This window comes from Heterodontus francisci, chromosome 3 (genome assembly GCF_036365525.1).
Source record: "Heterodontus francisci isolate sHetFra1 chromosome 3, sHetFra1.hap1, whole genome shotgun sequence".
Classification (NCBI taxonomy): domain Eukaryota; kingdom Metazoa; phylum Chordata; class Chondrichthyes; order Heterodontiformes; family Heterodontidae; genus Heterodontus; species Heterodontus francisci.
In genome coordinates this window covers 83,834,190-83,857,865 of record NC_090373.1, presented here as the reverse complement: position 1 = coordinate 83,857,865, position 23,676 = coordinate 83,834,190, and the positions used below count along the sequence as shown (strand labels likewise).

Here is a 23,676-nt window from a genome sequence, read left to right as displayed (position 1 = left end):
ACAGCACAAAAGATTTTCAAGCCACATATCTTTTATTTTGCATTCAAAATATGCCTATGAAAGTCTGAGGAAAAGGGACTTTAAATTTCTTTTCACAAACTTACAGTAATGTGAATATTTATGAAAATCTGTGTGAAATAGCTTATATACAGAAATGGAAAATATATATTTACCAGTAGACATTCTACTTTTTGCTTTAAATAGAAACGGAGAGAGCGAGAAATTCAACAGCAGATGCTGCTACGAGATGAGGAGACAATGGAACTGAAAGACACGTATACCTCGCTCCAGCAAGAAGTAGAAATTAAAACCAAAAAGCTGAAAAAGGTGAGGAAAAAAGTAAGGAATGACTTAATACTTTATCTATTACTCTGACCTATATCTTTTTTAATTAAGTGTTATTGCTTTTTGTACAGTATTGTAAAACACAGTATAAAGGAGTTACAGCCTCCGTCATTAAAATACACTTAAAAAATTAACCCGAAGAACAGTAACATTCAATAGGCCCTACCTACCTTCCACTAACAAATGGGGAATATATATCTAAGAAGCAGGTACCCCATGGCATTGCTCATCAGTGCTGGCCATAAATGGTGCTGGAATATAGAAGCAGTCCTTCATGGGCAAGGAGGATAGCTGAAGGAGCAAACAAGGTCCCTCTGTACCTGACAGTTAGGCAGGTCTGTCTAAAGCTGTGGGGCCAGTGCATATTGGTCACTTTGTAATATCAGCTAGAAGAGCTTACTAAAGGGCTAACATTTCACTTACCACTGAAGCTATATATGTGCAAAGGCCCAAAAATATTGATGGGAAAGCTAGACTGAGTGAAGCATATTCCAGGAAAGAAGTAAATCTCACGACATGGATTATTTAACAGGTAGTTTGAAAGATCTGTTATAAACCGTTATAAACTGTTTTTAGTTTATTTCCTTGGATAACTAACAAAGGAAAATGATGATTAAAAGCATTTTCATGAAGTATTTGAGCTGGTTCGCCTGCTTCCCCTTACCAGCAGTTATTGAGTAACTATTTGTGACATTGGTAGTTTTCTTACCTGCTTCCCCAGTTGTCCAGTAATATTTCAGGCAATCAGCATCAATCAGTTAACAGAAATTTTTTTTAATACCATTTTATGATAGTCAAGCCAGTGTGCCGTATAAGCCTTGATTTTACATGGCTTTTCTGGTGGTTCATGCAGGCTAATATATCACATATTGTAACGAAAAAAATTGTCAAGCTGTTGAAGTCTGCTCTGCAGGCCAGCACAAGCTGCAATAAACCTACCAAAATTACTTTCAGATCAACCATGTTGGATTAAGCAACATTTTCACTAGTTCCTCTCCTGTAGCTCAGTGTGCATATATAAAATGGACACAACAGCATCTGCAGGGCCTGATTTGAGTGAATTGATTCTTTAAAGGTGGGTGGCACTTTTTGTTGTTGCTTGCAAAATTGAAATTATTTGGCATACTATGTGGGCAAGATTGGAATTTTTTGAAGGTTGCAATGACATGCCCAGAACAAGGGGAGACATGCGAGGAAAAGAAAGGCAGGTGGAATGATGCCTCGCATGTTACCTACTCAAGATCCAAATTTACAGGCCCAGGAAGTCCTCCTGAGGCATGTAAGAGGAGACCCATTTTCAATGACTCCACTTCAGAAAGAAGTCTGACAGGTATTAATAGAGAAATGGTTTTGGGGAAATTGATGGGATTGAAGGCTGATAAATCCCCAGGGCCTGATGGTATGTATCCCAGAGTACTTAAGGAAAAGGCCCTAGAAATAGTGGATGCATTGGTGGTCATCTTCCAAGATTCTATAGACTCTGGAACAGTTCCTACAGATTGGAGGGTAGCTAATGTAACCCCACTATTTAAAAAGGGAGGTAGAGAGAAAGCAGGGAATTTTAGACCAGTCAGCCTGACGTCGGTAGTGGGGAAAATTCTAGAGTCCATTATCAAAGATTATATAGGAGAGCACTAAGAGAACAGTGCTAGAATCGGGCAGAGTCAGCATGGATTTACGACAGGGAAATCATGCTTGACAAATCTACTAGAATTCTTCGAGGATGTAGCTAGTAGAGTTGATGAGGGGGAGCCAGTGGATGTGATTTATTTGGACTTTCAGAAGGCTTTTGACAAAGTCCCACATAAGAGATAAGCATGTAAAATTAAAGCGCATGGGATTGGGGGTAGTGTATTGTGATGGATAGAAAATTGGTTGGCAGACAGGAAACAAAGAGTAGGGATAAATGGGTCTTTTTCCGAATGGCAGGCAGTGACTAGTGAGGTACTGCAGGGATCAGCGCTAGGACCCCAGCTATTCACAATATATATTAATGATTTATATGAGGGAACTAAATGTAATATCTCCAAATTTGCAGATGACACAAAACTGGGTGGGAGGGTGAGTTGTGAGGAGGATGCAGAGAGGATGATTTGGACAAGTTGAGTGAGTGGGCAAATGCATTGCAGATGCAGTATAATGTAGATAAATGTGAGGTTATCCACTTTGGTCGCAAAAACAGGAAGGCAGATTATTATCTGAACAGCTATAAACTGAGAGGGGAATATGCAACGAGATCTGGGTGTTCTCGTACACCAGTCGCTGAAGGTAAGGATGCAGGTTCAACAGGCGTAAAAAAGGCAAATGGTATGTTGGCCTTCATAGTGAGAGGATTCAAGTATAGGAGAGAGGATCAAAAACAAGAAATGCTGGAATCACTCAGCAGGTCTGGCAGCATCTGTGGAAAGAGAAGCAGAGTTAACGTTTCGGGTCAGTGACCCTTCTTCGGAACAATTGTTCTTCGGAAGAAGGGTCACTGACCCGAAACGTTAACTCTGCTTCTCTTTCCACAGATGCTGCCAGACCTGCTGAGTGATTCCAGCATTTCTTGTTTTTGTTTCAGATTTCCAGCATCCGCAGTATTTTGCTTTTATTATAGGAGAGAGGATGTTTTGCTGCAATTATACAGGGCCTTGGTGAGGCCACACCTGGAATATTATGTGCAGTTTTGGTCTCCTTATATAGAGGGAGTACAGCGAAGGTTTACCAGACTGATTCCTGGGATGGTGGGACTGACGTATGAGGAGAGATTGAGTCGCTCAGGGTTATATTCGCTGGAGTTCAGAAGAGTGAGGGGGGATCTCATAGAAACCTATAAAATTCTAACAACACTTGACAGGGTAGATGTAAGAAGGATGTTCCCGATGGTGGGGGAGTCCAGAACCAGGGGTCGTAGTCTAAGGATACAGGGGTAAACCTTTCAGGACTGAGATGAGGAGAAATTTCTTCAACCAGAGAGAGGTGAGCCTGTGAAATTCACTACCACAGAAAGCAGTTGAGTCCAAAACATTGTATGTTTTCAAGAAGGAGTTAGATATAGCCCTTGGGTCTAAAGGGATCAAAGGGTATGGGGCGAAAGCAGTAACAGGTTACTGAGTTGGATGATCAGCCACGATCATAATGAATGGCGGAGCAGGTTCGAAGGGCTGAATGGCCTACTCCTGCTCCTATTTTCTATGTTTCTATGTAGATTTGCCGTCACCTAAAGCTAGAACTGCAGACAAATTATAGCACAAGGTGGTCTTGGCACGAACATTTTGCAGATGCTCATTACGCACAAGATAGAATTATACAGTTGCTTGAATATTTGTGCCTGGGCATTGCATTTGTTTGAGGACATTCACTTTCTCAAAGAGAGAAAGATGCAGCATTTCCACCTGTCTAGATCTCTCTGAATATCAACCAGTAGTTTATTTGAATTATTATCCATTAGTTGGTGACAATTGGAGCCCATTAGGATACCCAAATATAGTATTCCCTTGAGGACTGACATAATAGGTTGGATTTTGGTGTGAAAATAACAGTGAGGCTATCAGAACTCACTGTTATTTATGTACAAATCAGACAGCAACTTATGGTGAGAGCACAGGCTCAGTTAAATGCGATAATCCTGACGTTGCTGTCCGAGAGGCGCCGCTTTTTATGAGCTGCATGAAGATGGCATCTCTCCATTAGGCTCCCCATTTTAATGTATTGAATGGTGTGTTGATCCTGGACTGACATCATTGAAATAGACACAACTCAACACAAAACGTTAAGTCAAATATTTTCAGTCCAAGCACTCTTTTAATACCGTGGTGAGTCTCAATTACTGCTAAACAACCTCTCTGGCACTAAAAATTAACTTGCACAAATATGGAGTTTCATTCCTTCATTTATTAATTATTGTTGGAGATTTTTTTTAAATTTAAAAAGCTTTTTTACTTTTTCTTTCAGTCTCTTTTATCTCTCTCACTTAATCCAGTCTTTCTTCCCCTCTCTTTATTTCATTTCTGTACCTGATTCAACATTGCATTCACTATCACAGTTTACAGCTCCTTGTTCAGACTCTGCACTGCTCACTAACAATTTTTCATTCTGATTGATTCAAGAGACACACAGGGTGAAATCTAATGGACCCCGGGAGACAGGCTGGGAGGTGGAGGAGGCCCATTGAATTGCTACAGAAGGTGGGGGGGGGGGGGGCCCGTTGCCTTCCCATTGCACTTCAATTAAGTTGGCTTGGGAAGGCCAAAGATGGCCTTCCTGCCCAGAGGCCAGTTGAAGACCTTAAATGGCCAACTTAAGGGCCTCTTCCCACCGCCTGTGGAATTAAACCAATGGCGGGGGTTCCTCCGCCACATGTGGAGGTCGCCTAGTGAAACAAGGTAGCCTCCCTGCAGTCTTGCGGGGGAGGCCTCCTCCATGAGCTATCTCCAGTCCGAAGAAGGCCCCCGGTGGCAAAGACCGCCTCTCCATTGACATCCCCCGCACTCCCGCCTTCAATGCCCACCCTTACCCCCCCCCCACCACCCTACTTTGCTGGAGCCTGCCGGACTGGCCCCGGTGACCCCGTCTCACTTACCTTGGATTTGAGGCTCCAGTTGATGGGCCTGGTCCCAGGCCTGGCATAGTATCGGCAGTAGCCACCGCTCCTGGTGGCACTGCCGATACTACTGAACTACTGGCCCTATGATTGGCCGGTAACTCCGGAAGGCGGGATCCCCATCCTTAAAGGGCCGGGAACCCCGGCAGGGGGCAGTTAATTGCCTGAGTGCTGCTGATTTGTGTCGGTGGTCTCTGAAGGGCGGAGGTGCAGTTCCCCTCACCTTTTCGGCCCGGTGCCGGGATACCCGGCAGCTTGACTAGATTTAGCCCACAGATGATTGCCCAGTTCACAAAGGTCCCAGATGCCTTGTATAGAGCACTGCGCCATTCTGATATCCCACTGGCAGCAATTTGCTGTGCAAAGTCTCTGGGCAAGTGCAAGGTGGACAAGTGGTGCCCATTATTTTACCATTCAACAGGAAAGAAGGTTCTTGCATCTGTACCCAGATGCCTCACTGCAAACCCAGGAATATTTCCCCTTGTGTCTTCTAGGTGACAGCTATCATTTAGGGGGAATTCCTTTAATTTCTCAGTTCACTTTACATCCAGCCATTCCTCAAAATTGTGATCCAGTAACATTCAAAATGAGAGCAATTTTGTGATAATCAAATCAAAGATACAGGTGCAAGATTCAATCGAGGCAAAGTTCAAGGAGATAAGGGACTGGATCCAAATTAACTGGACAGAAAAATAAGTAAACAGCTTATCATATTAGCACTGGGAAGTCTTCTAATATTAAACCAGTAGAGTATGAAATGAATATTTTCCTGAAAGGCAACAAGGGGTGGGGGGAGCATCAAAGAATAGTCATTTATGGATGAAGTCTTTTATAGAGGTTAAAGTTAAACTAAAATTTAAAAGGAAGGCATATGGTAAAATACAGGCTAACAATACTAAAGATAATTATGCTGAGAGGAGTAAAGGAGAAAGTGAAGTGAAAAGGGCTGTAAGAGAATATGAAAAAACATGAGCAGATAATATAAAAGGATAATGTAGGTGTACTATTGAACAACTGTTACAAAAGGTGTTGAAAAGGAATTGGCAGAACTGAAGTGAGTCCTGATTGCATGTACCCCAGTTTAAAGGAGTTGGTTGTTAGGAAACAGGAAACAAATTTGGGTAACTTAGTATTGCTTAGATTGGAAAAGTGTTAGAAGTAGGATCTGCCAGGTGACTCTTTTGTTTTTGGTAAGTACAGATGATTTGGATATGGGCACAATCACAAAGTTTGCCTCTGGTTTGCAGAGTTGTTTCAAGTTGGTGAAATTGACAGGGAGTGCTGCTGCATTTGCAGAAGGCCTGGGCTGCGACTTCAAGGGTTGTGGTCTGACCACTTGTATTCAATCATGGGTGCTGTAGTTACCATCCCCCTTGGGCTGCAGCACGACAAGTGGATGGAGCCGAGGCAGAAAAGAAAGGACAATTTGTTTACTGAGGGAGGAGGGAGAGGGGGAGAAGAACTCTCAGCTGGAGGCCCTATCCACTAGGGTCTTCAGGGAGTATTTCTCTTACCTCAACTTAAGTCAGAAACAGTGTGTGCGACAACTCCACTTTACGAAGGAGATTCTCAATGCAGTTTGCCACCTCTTGCAGGAAGACCTGCAACCTCAGAGCAGGGCAAGTACAGCGCTGCCAATGGCTCTGAAGGTGACCCTGGCCTTGTACCTCTTTGCATCGGGATCCTTCCAGGTTGGAGCATGTACCAGCTGTAACATCTCCCAGTTCGCCGTTCACTGCTTCTTAAGAGAGGTGACTGACACTCTTTATGCCAGGAGAGGGGAGTATAGTGTCTTCTGTCTGACCAGAGAAAGCAGGAATAGTGTGGCTTTGCCAGGATAGCAGCTTCTCTATGGTGCAGAGCGCCATTGATCGCACACGTCACTTTGCAGGCGTCATATCTAAATGTGGTCAGCATAGAGTGGGCGTAAACAGAATGCATTGCAAACAGAGTTTAGAAGTTGGGAATTTGGTGCAGAGGAAGAAGGAGGTGCTGCATTTTGCCTCCAATAATTGTAGTGGTTAGTGTTACAGGTAACTGTTTAATTTAATCTACCGAAACTAAGATCAAGTAATTAATTCAAAGACTAAAAGTAAAGCTATTTGATTAAACACATAGACTAATAAATTAAGTAAATAAAAAACATTTCTAAGGATGGCAATGCAGGTGGTTTGCCACAACAACAGAATGTGGGAGTTTGTGCAGTGTATTGCAATCCCAGACAACCACATCTGCTGTAAGTGTCTGCACCTCGAAGAACTACAGCTCAGAGTTATTGAGCTGGGGTCCAAGGTGCAGGTATTGTGCTGCATCAGAGATGGGGAGAGTTATCTGGACACTTTGATCCGGAGGCAGTCACATCCCTTAGGTTAGGAAGTGGTATAGGTCTGGTTAGTGGTCATGGACAAGTGAGTGTGACTGTGGCATAAGGGCAAAGTCTGTAGGGGGATGACCACAGTACAGTGATACAGGAGGCCATTCACGTGGATGGAGCGAAAAGGAATGTGGTAGTAATAGGGGACAGTATAGTCAGGGGAATAGATACTGTTCTCTACAGCCACGACTTTACGTTCTGAAGGTTGTGTTGCCTGCCCGGTGCCAGTGTTAAGGACATCTCCTCATGGCTGGAGAAGAACTTGGAGTGGGAGGGGGTGGATAGAGTTGTCATGATTCACGTATGATCATGATCCAGTGACATAGGTAGAGAGAAGAATGAGGTTCTGCTGAGAGAGTTTGAGGAGTTAGGGTCCAAATTAGTTCACAGAACTTCAAAGTTAATACTCTCAGGATTACAACCTGAGCCATGCACAAATTGGCATAGGGTCAAACAGATCAGAGAGTTGAATACATGGCTCAAAGAATGGTATGGGAAATAGAGGTTTCAATTCCTGGAGCACTGACAACAGTACTGGGGAAAGAGGGAGCTGTTCTGCTGAGAGACTCCACTTAAACCAGGCTGGGACCAGTGTCCTGATGAATCGTATAACTAGGGCGAGAGACAGGGCTTTAAACTACAAATGGGTGGCAGGGGGAGAGTTTAAATGAGGGGAAATTTATAAATCTACAGAGAAAAGTCAAGGCCACAGAGCAGTGCAGCAGTTTGGGAAAAGATGAACAGATAGGAGAGATGGTGGCATAGTGCTAGTAATCCAGAGGCCCAAGCTAATGCCCTGGGGACATGGGTTTAAATCCCACCACTGCAGCTGGTGGAATTTACAATTTAATTAATTAAGTCAATTAATTAATACAAGTCTGGAATTGAAAACTAGTCTCAGTAAAAGTGATTGTTGTAAAAACCCATCCAGTTCGCTGATGTTCTTCAGGGAAGGAAATCTGCCATCCTTACCTGGTCTGGCCTACATGTGACACCAGATCCACAGCAATGTGGTTGCCCTCTGAAATGGCCTAGCAAGCCACTGAGTTGTACCAAACTGCTACAGAAAAGTCAATGGTTCAAGAAGGTGGCTCACCACAACCTTCTCAAGAGCAATTAGGGATGGGCAACAAATGCTGGCCTTGCCAGCAATGCCCTCATTCCTTGAAAGAACAGAAATTGAGACAGGAAGGGACAAAATGCTTAATGGTAATAATGCATGAGTAAATAAGGTCAAATCAGGGAAAATGGTAAGAAGTTAAAATTAAAGGCACTTTATTTGAATACATAACATATTCAGAGCAAGATTAATGAATAGCACATTGAGATAAATGGGTTTGATCTAATAACCATTTACAGAGATGTGGTTGCATGGTGAGCAAGGTTGGGAACTAAATATTCCAGGGTAGTTTACATTTTGAATAAACAGACAAAACAGAAAGGAGAGGGGTGGTAACTCTGATAATAAAGGATGATGTAAGGACAGTAGTGAGGAAGGATCGTTGCTTGGAAGAGCAGGAAATAGAATCAGTACGGGTGGAGACAAGAAATAACAAAGGTTAGAAAATGCTGGTGGGAATATTTCTAGGGCCTCAAACAGCAGCTACACTGCTGAAAGGAGTATAAATCAAGAAATAAGAGGAGCTTGTAACAAAGGCAATGCAATAATCATGGGGGAATTTAATCTTCATAAAGACTCCACAAATCAAATCAGTAAAAGGAGTTTGGAGGATGAGTTCATGGAATGTATTTGAGACAGTTTCTAAAATGATACATCATGGAACCAACCAAGGATCAGGCTATTTTTAGAACTTGTCTTGTGTAATGAGGGTTAATTAGTAATCTCATAGTAAGGGATCCTCTGGGAAAGAGTGATCATAATGTGATAAAATTTCATATTGAGTTTGAGAATGGCATACATAAGCCCGAAACTGGAGTATTGAACTTAAGTAAAGCAAACAAATTGGTATGAGGGATGAGTTGGCGAAGGTAGATTGGGAAATTAGATCAAAAGATATGACAGAAGATGGTGAACATTTAAAGAAATATTTAATAGTTGTTATTGTAATGTACATTTCACTGAGAAATAAAATCTCCACGGGAAAAGAGATGCATCTATGGCTAACTAAGAAGACTCAGGATAAATAAAAGAAGAGGCTTATATTATTGCCAAGAGGAATCATAAGAGCAAAGAACAGTACAGCACAGGAACAGGCCATTTGGCCCTCCAAGCCTGCACCGATCTGGATGCCTGCCTAAACTAAAACCTTCTGCACCTCCGGGGAACATATCCCTCTGTTCCCATCCTATTCATGTATTTGTCAAGATGCTTCTTAAAATTCGCTATCGTACCTGCTTCCACCACCTCCCCCGGCAGCAAGTTCCAGGCACTCACCACCCTCTGTGTAACGAACTTGCCTCGCACATCCCCTCTAAACTTTGCCCCTCGCACCTTAAACCTATGTTCCCTAGTAACTGACTCTTCCACCCTGGGAAAAAGCTTCTGACTATCCACTCTGTCCATGCCACTCATAACTTTGTTAACCTCTATCATGTCGCCTCTCCACCTCCGTCGTTCCAGTGAAAACAATCCGAGTTTTTCCAACCTCTCCTCGTAGCTAATGCCCTCCAGACCAGACAACATCCTGGTAAACCTCCTCTGTACCCTCTCCAAAGCCTCTACGTCCTTCTGGTAGTGTGGCGACCAGAATTGCACACAATATTCTAAGTGTGGCCTAACTAAAGTTCTGTAGAGCTGCAGCATGACTTGCCAATTTTTATACTCTATGCCCCGACTGATGAAGGCAAGCATGCCGTATGCCTTCTTGACTACCTTATCCACCTGCGTTGCCAATTTCAGTGACCTGTGGACCTGTACACCCAGATCTCTCTGCCTGTCAACACTCCTATGGGTTCTGCCATTTACTGTATACTTCCCACCTGCATTAGACCTTCCAAAATGCATTACCTCACATTTGTCCAGATTAAACTCCATCTGCCATTTCTCCGCCCAAGTCTCCAACCGATCTATATCCTGCTGTATCCTCTGACAATTCTCATCACTGTCCGCAACTCCACCACCTTTGTCGTGCGCAAACTTACTAATCAGACCAGCTACATTTTCCTCCAAATCATTTATATATAATACAAACAGCAAAGGTCCCAGCACTGATCCCTGTGGAACACCACTGGTCACATCCCTCCATTCAGAAAAGCACCCTTCCACTGCTACCCTCTGTCTTCTATGACAGAGCCAGTTCTGTATCCATCTTGCCAGCTCACCTCTGATCCCGTGTGACTTCACCTTTTGTACCAGTCTGCCATGAGGGACCTTGTCAAAGGCTTTACTGAAGTCCATATAGATAACATCCACTGCCCTTCCTTCATCAATCACCTTCGTCACTTCCTCAAAAAACTCAATCAAATTAGTGAGATACGACCTCCCCTTCACAAAACCATGCTGCCTCTCGCTAATAAGTTTGTTTGTTTCCAAATGGGAGCAAATCCTGTCCCGAAGAATCCTCTCTAATAATTTCGCCACCACTGACGTAAGGCTCACCGGCCTATAATTTCCTGGATTATCCTTGCTACCCTTCTTAAACAAAGGAACAACATTGGCTATTCTCCAGCCCTCTGGGACCTCACCTGTTGCCAATGAGGATGCAAAGATTTCTGTCAAGGCCCCAGCAATTTCTTCCCTTGACTCCCTCAGTATTCTGGGGTAGATCCTATCAGGCCCTGGGGACTTCTCTACCTTAATGCTTTGCAAGACACCCAACACCTCCTCCTTTTTGATAATGAGATGACTAAGACTACACTCCCTTCCCTAGGCTTATCATCCACCAAGTCCTTCTCCTTGGTGAATACTGATGCAAAGTACTAATTTAGTACCTCGCCCATTTCCTCTGGCTCCACACATAGATTCCCTTCTCTGTCTTTGAGTGGGCCAACCCTTTCTCTGGTTACCCTCTTGCTCTTTATATACGTATAAAAAGCCTAAGGATTTTCCTTCATCCTGTTTGCCAATGACTTCTCATAACCCCTTTTAGCCCTCCTGACTCCTTGCTTAAGTTCCTTCCTACTGTCTTTATATTCCTCAAGGGATTCGTCTGTTCCTAGCCTTCCAGCCCTTACGAATGCTTCCTTTTTCTTTTTGACGAGGCTCACAATATCCCACGTTATCCAAGGTTCCCGAAACTTGCCAAACGTATCCTTCTTCCTCACAGGAACATGCTGGTCCTGGATTCTAATCAACTGACATTTGAAAGACTCCCACATGTCAGATGTTGATTTATCCTCAAATAGCCGCCCCCAATCTAAATTCTTCAGTTCCTGCCTAATATTGTAATAATTAGCCTTCCCCCAATTTAGCACTTTCACCCGAGGACTACTCTTATCCTTATCCACAAGTATCTTAAAACTTATGGAATTATGGTCACTGCTCCCAAAATGCTCCCCTTCTGAAACTTCGACCACCTGGCCGGGCTCATTCCCCAATACCAGGTCCAGTACAGCCCCATCCCTAGTTGGACTATTTATGTATTGTTTCAAGAAGCCCTCCTGGATGCTCCTTACAAATTCTGCCCCATCCAAGCCCCTAGCACTAAGTGAGTCCCAGTCAAAAGAAGGGGAAGTTAAAATCACCCACCACTACAACCCTGTTACCTTTACATCTTTCCAAAATCTGTCTACATATCTGCTCCTCTACCTCCCGCTGGCTGTTGGGAGGCCTGTAGTAAACCCCCAACATCGTGACTGCACCTTTCCTATTCCTGAGCTCCACCCATATTGCCTCGCTGCATGACCCCTCCGAGGTGTCCTCCCGCAGTACAGCTGTGATATTCTCCATAACCAGTAATGCAACTCCCCCACCCCTTTTACATCCCCCTCTATCCCGCCTGAAGCTTCTAAATCCTGGAACATTTAGCTGCCAATCCAGTCCTTCCCTCAACCAAGTCTCTGTAATAGCAACAACATCATAGTTCCAAGTACTAATCCAAGCTCTAAGTTCATCTGCCTTACCTGTTACACTTCTCGCATTGAAACAAATGCACTTCAGACCACCAGTCCCGCTGTGCTTCACAATATCTCCCTGCCTGCTCTTCCTCTTAGTCTTACTGGCCTTATTTACTAGTTCTCCCTCATTTATTTCACTTGCTGTCCTACTGCTCTGGTTCCCACCCCCCTGCCACACTAGTTTAAACCCTCCCGAGTGACGCTAGCAAACCTCGCAGCCAGGATATTTGTGCCCCTCCAGTTTAGATGCAACCCGTCCTTCTTGTACAGGTCCCACCTGTCCCTGAAGAGATCCCAATGGTCCAGATATCTGAAACCCTCCCTTCTACACCAGCTGTTCAGCCATGTGTTTAGCTGCACTATCTTCCTATTTCTAGCCTCACTGGCACGTGGCACAGGGAGTAATCCCGAGATTACAACCCTCAAGGTGCTGTCCTTTAACTTTCTACCTAACTCCCTAAACTCCCCCTGCAGGACCTCGTCACTCTTCCTGCCTATGTCTTTGGTACCGATGTGTACCACAACCTCTGGCTGTTCACCCTCCGCCTTCAGAATGCCCCATGTCCGTTCAGAGACATCCTTGACCCTGGCACCAGGGAGGCAACATACCATCCTGGAGTCTCTTTCACGTCCACAGAAGCACCTATCTGTGCCCCTGACTATAGAGTCCCCTATAACTATTGCTCCACAGCGCATTGTCCTTCCCTGCTGAACAACAGTGCCAGCCGTGGTGCCACTGCTCTGGCTGCTGCTGTTTACCCCTGATAGGCCATCCCCCCCAACAGTATCCAAAACGGTATACTTGTTGGAGCGGGGGATAGCCACAGGGGATTCCTGCACTGACTGCCTGCCCCTTCCAGCGGTCACCCATCTATCTGCCTGCACCTTGGGTGTAATCACTTCTCTAAAACTCCTGTCTATGATGCTTTCTGCCACCTGCATGCTCCTAAGTGCATCCAATTGCTGCTCCAACCGATCCATGCGGTCTGTGAGGAGCTGCAACTGGGTACACTTCCTGCAGATGTAGTCGTCCGGAACGCTGGAAGCATCACGGACCTCCCACGTCTCACAGGTGAAGCACTTCACCCTTCTAACTGACATTTCTAGCACTGTTTAATAAATAAAAATAAATACTTATTAAATCGTTATAATTGACGATATGGTCCCTAGTGCTAGATTCCTACTATAAATATTAAATGCTGACTAAATACAGTAATCTCCTCCCTCTGGTTTAGTTACTCTACTTATTAATTAGTTAATTAGGGTTTTAATCAATTTTAATCAATGTTTTATTTTCAAATTCAGTACAAATTCCCTTCCAGCCAATCAGGTCACAGCTTTCATGTGACGTCACTTTTCAGTTTTTTTAACCAGAGGTAAGTTTTTTATACTTACAGGTCTGGAACTCCGCCCTCCGAGTCTTCTCCATGAATGTAGGCCGCGAATCCCCGAGGTAAGCCTGAGGATTGGCAGAGTTTTAGATATCAGCAAAGGCTGGTCAAAAAAATGAAAAAGAGGGAGAAAATAGAATGAGTGTGAACTAGCTAGAAATTTAAAAACAGATTGTAAGAGGTTTCACAAGTATGTAAGAAGGAAGAGAGTAGCAAAAGTAAATGTGGGCCCCTTAGAGGCAGAGGCAAGAGAAGTTATAATAGGAAATGGCAGAAACAATAAACAAATATATTGGGCTGGATTTTTGCCATAGAGGTGGGGAACAGGGTTTGTTTTCAGGTCAGAAACCCAGCTCTGGGGGGAAACTGATTAAAGTTACAATTTTCTCACTGGTAAGCTCTTAATTGGTATTGGGATGGTTTCCTGTCCAATTAAAGCCCTTGGGGAAGGGAACGGAGGTGGTTCGGATGAAATGTGAGACTGATTTAGACTCCCCATGGCATCCATCACTGATGCTGCTGGTTGTTCTAAGGATGATTGTGCCAAAGCCTTTCACAGCACCAGAGGTAAGCGAGATGTCATTGGAAAGCTGGAGGTCTGGCACCCGGGGCTAGGTTACCCTTTGCTTCATCAATGCCGATCTGGATCTAATGCTGGAGGCCATGAGGGAGAGGGGGGATGTCCTCTCCCCAGAGGTTGGCAGGAGGAGGGCACCTCTTCATGCAGCAGGGGCACCTCTCTGTTCAGTGTCAAATCCCTCTGCCTCCTCTTCCTCCTCCTCTCTCACCTCCTGCTTCTGCTCCTCCCCCGGTGAGCTGTCTCCTTCCAGGGCCTCATCATCCTCAAGGCCCACACCGCTCTGGAGGGCCATGTTAAAGAGAGCGTAGCAGACCACCACAATTACTGACACCCTTGCAGGAGGGTATTGGAGGGCACCACCCAACCAATCCAGGCACTGGAATTGCATCTTCAGAAGCCTGATGGCCTGCTCAATGGTTGTCCTAGAGAGTAGAAAGCATTGGTTGTATCATCTCTGTGCCTCTGTCTGGGGCTCCCATACAGGGGTGAGTAGCCATCTCTTCAAAGGATATTCCTTGTCCCCTTGGAGGCAGCCACACACCTTAGGTGTTCGAGTGAAGATCTGAGGCAGCCTGGGCTGCCGGAGGATGAAAGAGTCATGGTAGCTGCCTGGAAAGTAAGCGCACACATGGAGGAAGGTCTTGCTGTGGTTGCAGAGCAGTTGAATGTTGAGGGAGTGGAAGCACTTCCTCGATGAATCTGAGTGGATGGTCGCTGGGTGTCTTGATGTCCACATGGGTGCAATTGATGATGCCCTTCACCAGAAGGAATCCAGCAATGGCAGCGAAACCCATCTTTCATGAAATGAATGTACTTTCCAGTTCTGGCAAATAAGGCATCAGGGACTTGCGAGATGAAGTGGTGTGCTGCCATTTGCGAGCTGTCACTGAGGTCTACAGCTGTTCCTTGGAACGAGCTAGAAGCGAAGATATTCAAGGACACAGTGACTTTGATGGCGACTGGCAGGGCATGGCGAGCAATGCTGTGAGGTGCGAGGTCTTCGGTAACCATCTGCCTGGAGAGTCGCAGTCTTCTACGGTACTGAGTCTCAGCCATCTCCAGGTAGCTCCGTCTTCAGCATTCGATCTTGTGTTGAGGGTTTGGCCTGCATTGCCTTCCTGCCCCTCTTTCCTCTCCCATGCCCTCCTGCTGATCAAGGCTCCACCTTTACTGTGGAGGGTGTTGTCCCTTATCAGCACTGGGATAAAGCTCTGACAATCATGCCTCCATTGCCAGCTGCAGCCTTCCTTTTGCACAGGTGGCCACACAATTGTCCTTGGCAGCCTTGCCCCTGCTCTTTTTCCCCCGTGATGCCAGGGATGTGACGACCATGTTCAATGTTCAAACGCTGTGAGCCTACTCATGCTCGTTCCCAACTCTGCAGTACCAAGGGCACCTCCTCATCAAATTCTGAATCCCCCTTTGCTCTGCTGACCCTCTTATGGAGCAGTAGTGATGGCCAGGGGCAACCTTGTCTGGCTCCCCACTCTTTACCCACCTCCCATCAGCTGATCCGATACTGACAGCTCCTGAACCTGTGTGCCCCTTTAAATGTTCCACCTTTCCCTTCCAATAATCTCTTAATGAGCTTTTTAATTAATTTTAACGAATTTAATTGGCCTCAATTGGGAGTAGAGCGAGATCCATAACCTGCCCTCCCCCTAAGCTGCTGAGCATTGCCAGCACCGGGAACGGCATCCTGAACCTGATACACTGGCCAGCACTGGTATTTTTGGGCCCTCACCCCCGACTTTGTTCCCACCTTTGAGGGGAGGCTTGAAAATCCTGTTCTTTGTGTCTGTCTTCACAATGGAAGACTCAAAAAACATACCAGAAATAGTGGGGAATCAAGGATCTAATGAGTGAGGAATTTAAAGTAATTCATATTGTTAAGAAATAGTACTGGAGAAATTAATGGGACTGAAAGCCAACAAACCCCCTGGACCTGATGGCCTACATCCTAAGGTTCTAAAAGAAGTAGCTTCAGAGATAGTGGATGCATTGGTTGTGATCTTCCAAAATTCCCTAGATTCTGGAACAGGACCAGTGGATTGGAAGGTAGTAAATTTAACACCACTATTCAAGAAAGGATTGAGATGGAAAACAGGAAACAACAGTTAGCCTGGCATCAGTCATCAGTAAAATGCTGGAATCCATTATAAAGGATATGGCACCAGGGAACTGAGAAAATCAAAATGTTTAGGCATAGTCAAAATGGTCTTATGAAAGGGAAATTGTGTTTGACAAATTTATTGAAGTGTTTTGAGGATGTAACTAGCAGTGTGGATAAAGTGAAACGAATTGCATTTTCAAAAGGCATTCAATCAGGTGCTACACGAAAGGTTGTTGCACAAGATGAGGTCTCATGGGGTTGGAGGTAATACATCAGCATCGATAGAGGATTGGTTAAAGCATAGAAAAGAGAGTCGGAACAAATGGGTAATTTTCAGGTTGGCAGATTGTTACTGATGGGGTGCTGCAAGGATCAGTGCTGGGGTCTCAGCTGTTTAAAATCTATATTAATGACATGGAAAATACAGGAGGTATGATCAGTAAGAAACGCTAGTTAGGCCACAGCTGGAGTACTGTGTACAGTTCTGGTCACCACACTATAGGAAGGATGTGATTGCACTGGAGAGGGTGCAGAGGAGATACCTGGATGTTGCCTGGGCTGGAGCATTTCAGCTATGAAGAGAGACTGGATAGACCAGGGTTGTTTTCCTTAGAGCAGAGAAGGCTGAGGGGGGACCTGATTGAGGTATATAAAATTATAAGGGGCATTGATAGGATAGATAGGAAGAAACTCTTTCCCTTAGCGGAGGGATCAATAACCAGGGGGCATAGATTTAGGGTAAGGGGAAGGAGGTTGAGAGGGGATTTGAGGAAACAATTTTTCGCCCAGAGGGTGGTTGGAATCTGGAGCACACTGCCTGAAGGGGTGGTAGAGGTCGGAATCCTCATAACATTTAAGAAGTATTTAGATGAGCACTTGAAATGCCATAGCATACAAGGCTACGGGCCAAGTGCTGGAAACTGGGATTAGAATAGATAGGTGCTTGATGGCCGGCATGGACACGATGGGCCGAAGGGCCTGTTTCTGTGCTGTATAACTCTATGACTCTAGATGAAGGGATCGAATATTATGTATCTAGGTTTGCTGACGATACAAAGCTAGGTGGAAAAGTAACATGTGAGGAGGACACAAAGAGGGGGAAATTCATTTGTGTAGCACTGCTTCTAGCTTCTGACGGCACTATGCAGACTACGTTAATTCCCCGGGGGCAGGCAGGGTCACAGGCTACGCAAGTAGCTGCACGTGATGCTGTCTGCCCTCAGAGAATCGATGTAAGTCTGCATGGTAACAGCGCTACCCGAAAGAATTTTACCTGTGAAGTGAGTGGACAAGAACATGGCAGATGGAGAAGATGTGGGGAAATGTGAAGTTATTCACTTTGGTAGGAAGAATAGAAAAACACTATTTATTAAAAGGTGAGAAACTATGAAATGTCAGTGTTCAGAGGGATTTGGGTGTCCTTGTACAAAAAACAATTAACATGAAGGTACAACAAACAATTCTGAAGGCAAATGGTATTGCGGCCTTTATTGTAATAGGCTTGGAGTACAAGAGTAAGGATGTCTTGCTGCAACTGTACAGAGCTATGGTGGAACCACTCTGGAGAACTGCATTTAGTTTTGATCTCCATACCTAAGGAAGGATATATCTGCCTTCGAGAGGGCGCAACAAAGGCTCACTAGATTGATTCTGGGGATGAGAGGGTTGTCCTACAACGAGAGATTGAGTAGAATGGGCTTAGATGCTCTGGAGATTAGAAGAGTGAGAGGCGATCTCAGCAAAACATTTAAAATTCTGTGAGGGCGTGATGGGGTAGATGTTGAGAGGCTGTTTCTCCTGGCTGGAAAGTCTAGAATTATGGGGCATAGTCTCAGGGTAAGGGGATGGCAATTTCGGACTGAGATGAGGAGAAATTTCTTCATTCAGATGTTGGTGAGTCTTTTGGAATTCGCTACCCCAGAGGGTTGTGCATGCTCAGTCGTTGAGTATATTCAAGTCTGAGATAGATAGATTTTTGGACTCTAAGGGAATCAAGGGATATGGAAATCGGGCAGGAAAGTGGAGTTGAGGTCGAGGATCAGCCATGACGCTATTAAATGGTGAAGGAGGCCTGATTGGCGGTATGGATTACTCCTGTTCCTATATCTTATACTGAGATGTACTACAAACGCATAGGATTCCACTCCCTGAATGTCCATTTGGTGTGCGACTATGATCAGCACATCATGTAGGTGAATGTCCATGATCCTGGCAGCAGCCATAATGCATTTGTTCTGTGTCGTCTGCTGTTCCCTCAGTATTTGAGCCACCACATCAAACCAGAGGGTAGCTGCTGAGTGACAAGAGCTATCCGCTTAACACCTGGCTCATGACTCCAATATGCAACCAGATCATATTTAGCCAGCATGCATATAATGAGAGCCATGCTGGCACAGGAAATGACAAAGAGCAGGTCATTGGGGTGCTCAAGAAAATCATGAAGGGTTTTAATAATGTTAATAAGGAAAACCTGTTTCCAGTGGCAGAAGGCTCAGTAATCAGAGGACACAGGTTTTAAAGGACTTGGCAAAAAAAAGAGGTGACATAAGGAAAAAATGTTTTAGGTAACCTGAAAGGGTGATGGTAGCAGATACAACAGTAACTTTCAGAAGAGAATTGGATAAAAACTTGAAGGGGAATAATTTTCAGGCAATAGGGAAAGAGCAGTCGAGTTGGACAAGTTGGATAGCTCTACCAAAGAGCCAGCACAGGCACAGTGGGCTGAATGCCCTCCTTCTATGCAAAAGCATCATTTTAGCCTTCTAATAGTTCAGCTGCCTTGACTGCTGTAGAGAAGCCCTGCAGTACTCGCTGGAGTATGTATCCCGATTCACTGTGGTCTGCTGTGTCCTGTAAAACCTCGACATCCTGAAGGCACAGACCTTGCCACAGGAATACGGCGAGCAGCTCAGATGCAGGAGCAGGAAGAGGAGGAAGCGAAGGAGCAGGAGGAAGGGAGCAGGCAGCCAACACATCCCCTTACTGGCCAGGCTGTCCACGATCGCCTCATTTGCTTACAGTTCCACTGAGCACAACCCAACATCCCCATTCTACAACAGTCACACACCTCACCTTCCCTCTGTCACTGACCATCACAGTGTCCTCTTGGCCACAACATTGTAATAAAAGCTAGAACAAAACAACCATTTCAAACCATGTTTATCCAACAAACCATCCAATATTCCATCCAAAAGCCAATTGTGCATTCCCTTAGCATCTGAATTATAAGTGCCTTTGCCTGTCCTGGTGCTCCTATGCAGTGTTACCCCTGTGGCTGCTGCATTGCTGGTGGAAGGTTGCTGACTTTCAGTGCTGGACACTGCAGATGGCCTTGGAGGATGCCCTAGAGCAGGCCCAACTTCAGACTGCATCACCGTGGCATGGATGGCAGAAGTCTGAGTTGGGTGGCAGAAGTCTGATTGGCTGGCGGACAGGTAACAGAAAAGGCACTGATGGAGTGGCAGTGGTGGGAAGATGAATGTTGTTATACTGAGCGAGGACAGCAGGCTCATGCTCCATGGAGTAACTTCAGTCTGAGCTTCCACTGCAGCACTCAGGTGTTGGGCGGCTTCTGCTTCTTCTGCAATGGAAGCTGAGACATTGGTCACTAGACATGGCATCATGGTCAGGTCCGCAAGTGTCGTCGTGGAGTTGGCCACCTCTGCCATGCTGGATAAAATGGGCTCCAAGACCTCTGCATAATGCTCTTTGCTAAGATGATGCTGGACTCCTCCATGCTCGTTGACAATGACAACAGGTTTCTGGCAGACCTGCCAATGCACCAAGCATTTCATTGTGCATACCCATCAGCCTTTGTCTGTCGCTCACCGCATCAAAATCCTCATCTGAGTATTCTGCAGCAGAACTCATGTGCGACCTCGATCCCTGGGAAGCTGGCCCCTGCTTGACCCTTTCCCCTGCTCGGGCTGCAGGCCACTCATGCCCAATGACTCACCAAGTGCAGATCCCACCTCTATGCTATCCTGTAATGCTGTGCCAGTATCTAAGCTGGTGGTTGCGAGTGACAGTATTTCATCATCATCATTGTCCTGCTCCTCTTGCACTTCACACTCCCTCATCAGTGCTTGACCAGGTGGCAGTTCTTGAGTTTATGAAAGGAGAAAGACATAAGAGCTGGGTTATGGTGAGGGAACCAGGGGAAAGCAAGAGACGCATGCAAGGAACATACTGTCATCTTCTGTGGTTAGACCCCGCTGCTGGCTATGGTCTCAGCTATGGCCGCTCCAATAATGGCCAGCACCATCTTCTCCTTGGGGGTGAGGACATGCAGCCCTGCCTATCCTCTGCTGGTTAGGTGTTGCTGTCTGTGGTTTGTGCCATCCTGTCCTGCAAAAGGATGGGATGTGTGTCAGTGGACTGGATCTTGTGCTTGTCTGGAAGGCGGGTTTCATGGCGGGGTGGGGCGGGCAGCTGGAGTATAGGAGCTTGGGCAATCTGTGACACATGGAGAAACACCCCCCCGCCCACCCTGCCCTGGGAACAACTGTACCCCCCAGGACCCCTCTTCCCCTGGACCACAAGACCACTCCTCCCACCCCCCCCCCCCCCACCCCACCTTGCCGGGGCCTTCTGGACTGGTCCTGGCAACCCTGCCTCACCTACCTGTATTCCGGGGTTCCATCGCTAGCCTGGGCCCGAGGCATCTGCAATACCAGCAGCAGTCACCGCTCCCGGTGGTGCTGCCGTTACTGCTAAGCTGCTTGCCCTCTGATTGGTCAGCAGCTCTTGGAGGCGGGATCCCTGTCCCTATAAAGTCTTTAACGGGACAAGGATTCTACCTCTCAAAACCTTGACCCCAAAAGTCCAGAGAATCACTCCAGGGGACAAAAAATGCAGAAGCAGGGCTCCCCCTGCCTTTTTGGCCCGGTGCCGGGAGCCCCGCCTCCTGCACAAAATCCAGCCCTGTGAGTGTGGTGCAATGTGTTTGAGTGATGTGTCTGCCACAGTTGAATTGTTGGTAGTGTGTGCAAGCTGAGAGATGTGGATGTGAGTCTTGCAGCAGTGCTAAGTGTGCGAGTGTGAATTCAGGCTACGAATGTTAGGTATGAGTCATGTTTGATGGAGAATTTTGGTGGATGAGTAAAGGGGATTGGTGAATGGAGTAGTGTCTGAGGCTACTGGTTCATCTGTAAGGATATGGCATTTGAAGATGCATTCACTGACCTTGACCACTTATGTGAGGTCATTAAACAACTTGCTGCACTTCATCCAGGCCTCTGGGGTTAGACTACTGGCATCGACAGACTTGGCTATCTATTCCCACTGCCTTTGTAGTGTCTGTCTTGAGGGGCTCCTGGCCCCCTGTGGGAAGAGGACCTCTCCCCTCCTGTCCACCTCCGGCACCTAGGCCTCTAGTTTTGTATCAGAGAACCTTGGTACACGCTCTTTCTCCTGTTGTACCATCTGCACTGTTCTTCCTGCTCAGAGACTCTTCCCCAGCCACTTCCAGTACCTGCTGCAGCCAGAATGCACCCCTTCCCCCTTAATGAGATGCAGACTGGATTTAAGTGGTGTTGGCTTTGCATGAACTTGGCCCCCCTGCTGAGGCGTGCAGCCACTCAGCAGCACATTTAGCGCTGGGCTGCAAACGACTTTCATTATGATTAGCTGACAGCACAGCATCTGCTAGAGTGTGGCTGAGTTTCTACCAGGTGTCGTACAGCTTCAGATTGAGCATACATCACCAGAGAATGTCAGTTATGCAAAATAACAGGAGCCCAGCCAAGCAGGTACTGCTGCTGTGTCTATCATCTGTATATAGCTTATTCAAATTGCACTAAAAACATGCAGTGTCCACTACTGGCTACTGAAAAATAAAAAGAGAAAATATTCTGCCAATTACTAGAAATTAGAGATTATCAAGGTGCAATGGTGCTTTGCTGCACAGCAGCATCACGATCTACTACCATAGTTTGGTCTCCCAATCTGCTGATTCCTGTTTTTAGCTGCAGCTGAAAAAGTGCTGAAAAGGGATTAAATGAGCAAATTCATGTTCCCCATGCCGTACTCCTGCAAACACAAGCCAGGCTCAGAATGGTACTGGTGGGGATATGAGTCCACTTCAACCATCCTCTCAGCTGCAGTGGTAAAGCTGAGAAGCCCAAAGAGAGCGTGTCTAAATGTTAGAAGATTACCATGGGAGTGAACTTGCAATCTGAAGCATTGGCCCCGCAAACTGAATGGGGGGTCGGGGGGGAAATACACTTGTGCTTTAAATTTGAATGTCAGGATCAGTATCTCAGAGCTAGTAGAGATAAAAGTCATTGGATAGCAATCATCAGAAAGAACCTCATCTCGGTCCTAAATGATCAACCTCTTATCCTGAATCTATGCCCTTGTGTTCTAGATGCCCCAACCAGGGGAAACAACCTCTCAGTGTCTACCCTGTCAAGCCCCTTCAGAATCTTGTATGTTTCAATGAAATTACCTCTTATTCTTCTCATATTTTCATTAGCTAAATGCATCACCTCATGTGATAGTGATCCAGATCAATCATGCACATCACAAGGATGAACCCCAGTCTGTGCTGGGACTGCAGTTGGAAAGTTATGACTGGTGTAAGTGCTCCCTGGGTTAGGGAAGGGAAGAAACAATCAGGGTTCTTTCTGATGATTGCTATCCAATGACTTTCTTCTGAACTACAGAGAGTATAGGCCAAATTTACTCAGCCTCTCATCATAGGACAACTCTCTCATCCCAATAACCAAACTAGTGAACCTTCACTGTACCAACACCAATGCAAGTATATCCTTCCTTAAATATGGAGACCAAAACTGCATACAGTACTCCAGGTATGGTCTCAGCCTTTTAAAACAATTTACCTTAAATAAAAACTGTTGGGAGCCGCAAGATGAATATTCGGCATTTCTAAACCAAATACACGGCAAATTGTCAAGTGTCTCCGATTGAATGCATAATTTACATACATAACAAATAAAATAGATGTGCTGAATTTATGTATCAATAGAAAAAATATCGAAATAGAACTTACTAAATTATCACGTTTTTTGACATTTTTATGTCTTTTAAAAAAAAATTTCTTCACATTTCCAGCATATGCATGTTCAGGTTTTCTAGGTTAATTTGCATGAATTATGTGCAAACATGCTCAAAAAGAAAATGTAAAAATGGTGAACTGTATTTAATGGAAAACGTCACATTTCCATTTCGAATAAAAAAGTAATAAGAAATGTACATCTAAAACTGAAAGAATGCTTTTTGTCTTTGTGTTTTTATAACAGATCTTGTGAT

The 23,676-nt window shown here is 45.4% G+C and overlaps 1 protein-coding gene across 2 annotated transcripts in view; it reads left to right on the top strand.

Annotated features, from left to right (window-relative positions):
* LOC137352417 (kinesin-like protein KIF3C) overlaps positions 1–23,676 on the top strand; it is a 315,850-nt gene that overhangs the window by 206,817 nt on the left and 85,357 nt on the right. The window contains exon 4 of one of the 2 annotated variants that reach the window (XM_068017813.1): positions 205–327. In XM_068017813.1, the coding sequence (XP_067873914.1) occupies positions 205–327 (123 nt within the window). Of the gene's footprint in view, positions 1–204; positions 340–23,676 lie in introns of both variants that reach the window. The other variant, XM_068017803.1, reaches the window with a different exon arrangement.